General features: G+C 32.7%; 1 protein-coding gene across 1 annotated transcript in view; it reads right to left on the bottom strand.

Moving 5' to 3' along the window:
- Positions 1–384: 384 nt before the first annotated feature.
- LOC121132392 (uncharacterized) overlaps positions 385–6,017 on the bottom strand; it is a 62,372-nt gene continuing 56,739 nt past the window's right edge. Inside the window, exon 2 of the mRNA XM_040727794.2 lies at positions 385–912. Within this exon, the coding sequence (XP_040583728.1) occupies positions 743–912 (170 nt within the window). The 3' untranslated portion in view covers positions 385–742. The remainder of the gene's footprint in view (positions 913–6,017) is intronic.

Below are 6,017 nucleotides of genomic sequence, written 5' to 3'. Positions count from 1 at the left end.
TGATCGTTATGGGAATAATTTATCTCTATAGATTTAATAGATACGGAGGGGATTTATCCTTAATTCCTTTATCTCACGGCCCAAAGTAGCCATTTTGAGATAAGTTATTTCCTCCAAGTTTTATCTTTATTTATTTTAAATACTGTCAGCTCATATTTTTTACAACTGTATCTATGATATGCTTTCTGGATTTACAAATAAAACCGAGGTCTGTATTTTATTTGCAAAAACTAACGAGGAAAAGTCTCCATTTTTAATGACGACAAGGAAAATAAGTGCAATTAAGTAATGAAATAAAAAATCGGCACCATGTAAAATATAAATGACAAAACATTTGCTCAAAAGGGGTTAAAAATACTTACACTTATAATAAAAAAAAACATATTTGTGTTCAATAATTTCTTTATTTGATATTGTATTACTTGTTGATCAAACTCATTTTGATAAATAGGTCTGTATAAGTAGGTATTATTGAATTTTAGCTTTTTTTTACGATTTTCTTCCAACTTTGAAAAAACAGAAAAACATTATTCCAAAATGCCTCATAAACAATATTTCACTAAACACGCAACATATAAACAATTTATAACAATTATAATTATAATGATAAAACAAATCCTTAAAGAAAGACCGACAAATACACTCTAAAAAGTTTATATTAAACAGAGGACCAACAAAACCAGGAGGAGGATGAGGAAATATCCGCGTAGGTACAAATGAAGGATCAAAATGACGGCTTGTATCAGTTTTTGTATCTTTTAAAGCTTCCAACAAGCTCTGCTGGATCTACTTCGTTTTGTCGATTCTTTCGTCCACAACACTTTGTGCACATTTCTCCTATAAAGTCTAGAGCTTTGTCTATTGCGACCATAACAAAGAATAACAAGCAAAATATCAATGCAACTCCAATCACTGAAAAATAAGAAATGCAAATTTATAATTTATATATTTTTGTATCAATCCGTGAAGACAGGTAAATCCTAACAGTATATTTTTAAAATATTAGAGTTATTACAAGTTAAGGTTTTAAAACAAAGTGGCAAACGAAGACCCCCCCCGATCAATGTTTGTACGGGGTAAGTGTACTTTCTGTCGTCTTTTAGGAGCGTTGAATATTACTCCATAACTAACTATGCAACTTCCACCTATTAAGTTAGTTACCGTGGTAAATTCTGCAAAGAGAAGACAGAATTTCATACAATATAAGGGAGAGTGACAAAAATTTCAAGTGACTTCATCTATGGTATCATAAAAAGCGACATCACGCGTGGGAATTAAAGAGCAAACGAGCATGTATCTCTTTATATTAGTAGGTGCGTTCTACTACTTTGTTTTAAAAGCTTTAATAAAAGTCAAATATAATAGGCAAGAATTTAAAAGATTTTAAAAGTGTAATAAACAATTTTAAATTTAAATAATATATATAATTGAGTATAAATCGCTGGACTTCACTTCCATGACGAAAGACTAAAGTATGGAATTCAAGAGACAAACCGTTCAATAATAAAAGTATGTTTGAGAAATCTTTATTGGATTTTGGGAGATACATAGATGTTGTTGAGTTCAGAATGTCTCATTTCATGGAAGATTTATCCTTTGTTGAGTATATAGGGTGGGAATGATATATTCAATTTTTTGTTTAAAATTCTCTGGAGGGTGATACTATCTTTTATAGCACGTCTATGATATGCAAAGTCCAAGAAAACTTCTGTCAAATGTTTATTAAACTACTAAAAACATAACTAATTAAATAATTTGCATATAATTGTAATGACATAACTTTCATCTGAAATGGTCACCCTTAGCCTTGACCACAGCTCGAACTCTCTCTCGAAAAGACTTGCATTCTGCACGGACCATGTCCACTGGGTCACCTAAATTCTTGGTGGGGATCACACAGGCTCTGGTCTCAAGAATGGACAACATGGACGGCTAGGTAGGGGATGGAAGAGGTCCAGACTGTCTAGTCCCGAAAAACTACTCAAATTGGCCTCATACCACCAAGCGTCTCTTTGGATGTTTGGGAGGGGGCACCATCCTGTTGGAAGGTCTATGGGTCATTCTGAAAGTGTAGTTGGGCCCAGGGAACAAGACCTTTACTCTAAGATAGTGCTGATATACTCCTTGGTGTTGATCTTCACCCCAGCCGGCATAAACACCAAGAGGACTTCCCTGTCTCAGTCGCAGCCGACCAAACTATCACAAACTGTGGCTTCTGCACTCTGTTGACTCCATGGTTACCCAGCTCACCTTTTTTTGGCCAGAATCCGATTATTTTGGGGTTTAAAAGCTTGTTCCACAGCTTTAAAATCTTCTCATCACTGAACACAATCTTGGGGCCGTGCCAATCCTCAGCTTCTGAAGAATCGTATTGCTTATCTCAAGTCTTTTAGTCTTTACCTTACTTGGCAGGTGCTGTTGCCTCTTCAATTTGTAAGAATACATCCCAAATTCATCCTAGATAACATTTGTCATTGTTATTGCACCCTGTTGAAATCCTTTGCTATCTTGGTGAGGTTCCTCCTGGGATTTCTTGCAATCCTTGCCTTGACGACTCCGGGCGTCCTTTTTTATATTAGTCTACCTGACTTGAATTTTTCCTTAAAAGATTGAGTCTCCTCGTACCTCTCAATGGTTCTTGATCGGCATGGGTTGACCTCCAGGCTCTTCAAGTTCCTCAAGATGGCTTGTCGAGATTTGCCCTTTAGGAACTCATGGATTTTTGCCTGTCTTTGGAATTCCATTGTGGTTAGCAAAACTGTTTATTTTGATCTAGTTTCGACGCGAATAGAGTTTAAACATAATATATCGCATATATTATATAAAGTTACATTAACAGGACTTTCCGTGTACCCTGTAGAGTGATGAGTCCAAGTCTTTTGAGTGTGTATAGATAGCCATTGTTATCTCCCAATATCTACTAAAACAAGTGTGAATGATTTAATGATTAAAATTAAGAGTAAAGAGTACCACTCATAAGCGTGAATAATATTTATTTTTGCTAAATAAGTGGTTTTTTACTTTTCACAAATCCATTATCAAATTTCCAATCCTCAATAGAATCATTGCCAGGGTAAGCTCTTCAGAGGGAACCGTGTTGGATGAAATTGTTAAAAGGGTATTTAAATTTTTTTCTAAATAACGTAATTAATTGAAAAATGGGTACAATTGATTTAAAAACGACAATATAGAAAAAATGATACAGCATTTCTTTAAAAAAACATGATGTGATATATATTATAAAAAATGGAAAATATTTCTAAAAAATTAACTTTAAAAAAAGTAAAAAAAGAAAAGGGGACCGCAGATTTATCTTTTCCCCAGGTCTTTCTCAAGCTAAAACTGTACCTATTCCTTCGCCCCAGATTTTGTCCCTTTTCTAGTTAAAAAAATACTGTTCATGAGCAATATACGAAGGTGGTCGGGAAAGTTTCCGACCTTAACGTGAAGATGACAACACTCGTAAATAAACGCAATTGCATCTATATAGTATCTGTTACTCACTAAAGTTTCAGCCATTTTGGACGTGCAGTTGTTATGTATCACTAATAAATATAATAAAATTTTCGTTTGCATTTTCTATAAACTACAAAAATATATGTGGGAATTCTTTATTCGAAAAGGTATATGTGGTTTGACGATCTATCCAAGAATTAACATAATTTAATAGAAGAAAAATAATTTTAACATTGTTTCCTTTACTAATCACAAAACTGTATTTTTTCTGTACAAAAATACCACCCATAATCATTGACGGGGTTTTCTGTCTTCTTACAGTAGAGTATATAATAAATCATAAAACTTTTCTGCAATTACAAACGTTTCTTATTTTTAGAAGGGAAAATGCCACAAAAATGTGTAATTCGTGCGATAAATTGAATATTTTTTTTTATTTTTTTGAGCACGTCGCGGTATTTTTCTTACTATAAATATAAACATCTCACGTCACAGAGTCTTTTTATTCTAAAAGGGATAATTATGGAGGTCTGAAGATTATATGATCAGACTTCGTTGAAATATATTTTCTGTACATTACTTCAACACATTTTGACATGTAACAGTTGTTAGATGTACTAATTCAGTTTAAGTAAGTGGAATTACATATACAAAATATCATTGAATTAATTCAAAAATGTGTTCTATGGAGTTATGTTCTGATTAATTATTTTGAAATCCTTGAAATCTTTGAATTCTGGGCCAGGGTTTAATGCAATTAAACCACTTTTACTAAAAAATGAAGGTATATCTATGATTCCTATACACTGATTCCTTTAAATGGCCCCCTCCTCCAAGTTTTATACAACAAAAGGCTTAAGAAAATATGCTTATTCTTTATTTTATTTAGTCAAAGAGTATGGCTATATACTCTTCCTTATTTATCAATACTTAGAAAAAGTTCTAAGGAAGAGGCTAAGAAAAGCAAGAAAAAACATAATCAAGTGTAATTTTAGAGAAGAACTCTGAACTTTGCTAGTCAACTGACCCCTACAAGTAGTGTTTGGCATTGCTTCCTAATGTCGAATGATACCTACTTGAACATTAGTCAACATGTTCTCCATGTTCTGGAGTAGTTCAATTCTAAAATTCACCAGGAGGTTCTTGATAAGGATAAAATGAGTTGTTTTTTCTCAGACAAGGCTTCAAAATTTAATGCTCCATATTTAAATCCTTCCTACAATAATTTGTTGGGTTCTCTCCGGAGGTAGATAAATTGATTGAATTTTATGAGGTTAAATCGGAAGTTGGGACAGCTCAATACTGGCCTGCAACGGGAATGCTCGTTTCTTTAGACGGAAAAGAGGGCAAATGGACCCCGGGACTACTGTGACAGATATTGATAGAACCTTCAAGACGAAGCTACAGAAGAGGCCGTTATTGAATTCGGAAATTATTAAAATTTTAGAGTATACCTCAGATGAAGGATATATATCACATAATAAATGAAAATAAATAAAGTTAATAAGTTATCCTTGAATTGTGTGTTCCTTCTTTTCAACGTGTTTGCTGTAAAACTTTTATTTGCTCGTTATTATTATATTCATTTATGGGAAGATATTCACTTCACACATGTATCACCATCGGAGAGGATCTTCTCACAAAGATGTAAAGCTATTTTGTGTGCAATGATAATATAAAATAATTGAAACAATATATCGACAATTGGCAATTTTAATTTATTTCCAATGTGGTTTATTATTAATGGTGTGATCCTTTTTTTTTGTTATCTCGTTCATGACTACTTAATGTATCTATTAGTAATTTGAATTCATATTAAAACATTATACGGTACCATGTATCGCAAGCTCCTTGTATATGAGCACATTTAAGGTCAATTTTTCCTGGAAAAATTATTTATATTTAGCCTGTAAGAGGATCTTCGTTTACAACCACTTTTCAAATTCCATGGGAAAACTTTGTACCGAAAGCGAAGATCCAGAAGATATATTGGCAGATAATAGGAGCGAGTGGATCACTTCAAGGAAACACGGAGGTCAAAATTCATTAATCTAATTTAATATTTGATTTTTTTTTGTGAATAGCTATGGATTTTGAAAAATTTTATATTTGAAATTTTTAATTTAATTTTTTGTGAATAGTTTTGGATTTTTGTTTTCGAAAAAATTTAATGTTTGAAATATTTTTTCAAACTTTTATCGAAAAAACTTAATTTTTCAAATTATTTTCTAAAAAATTTAATTTTCTGTTAATAGCTATGGGTTTTGGATTCCAAAAACCAAGCCCTCCCTCAAAATATAATCCTGCAGACGCCCCAGTTAAATTCTACTCCACATAGAGCAAGGACATATAGATTGGAAATACTCCAATGTCTATACTTAATTCTTCTCAGTCCAACAAAGGCTTACATTTATACTTCCCTTTGTCCTTCATGGACACATGCGCTACTTATTACTTTATAGACATTCTGTCTTCAACAATTAAATAATAATATCAACAGCTCTGGAATATGAAAACCTTGTCCAGATTGCAATGTAGAAAAAACCACTCCGCCTTTCTAT

The sequence above is a fragment of the Lepeophtheirus salmonis genome, chromosome 2, assembly GCF_016086655.4.
Source record: "Lepeophtheirus salmonis chromosome 2, UVic_Lsal_1.4, whole genome shotgun sequence".
NCBI lineage: Eukaryota > Metazoa > Arthropoda > Copepoda > Siphonostomatoida > Caligidae > Lepeophtheirus > Lepeophtheirus salmonis.
This window is presented reverse-complemented; position numbering and strand designations above follow the sequence as displayed.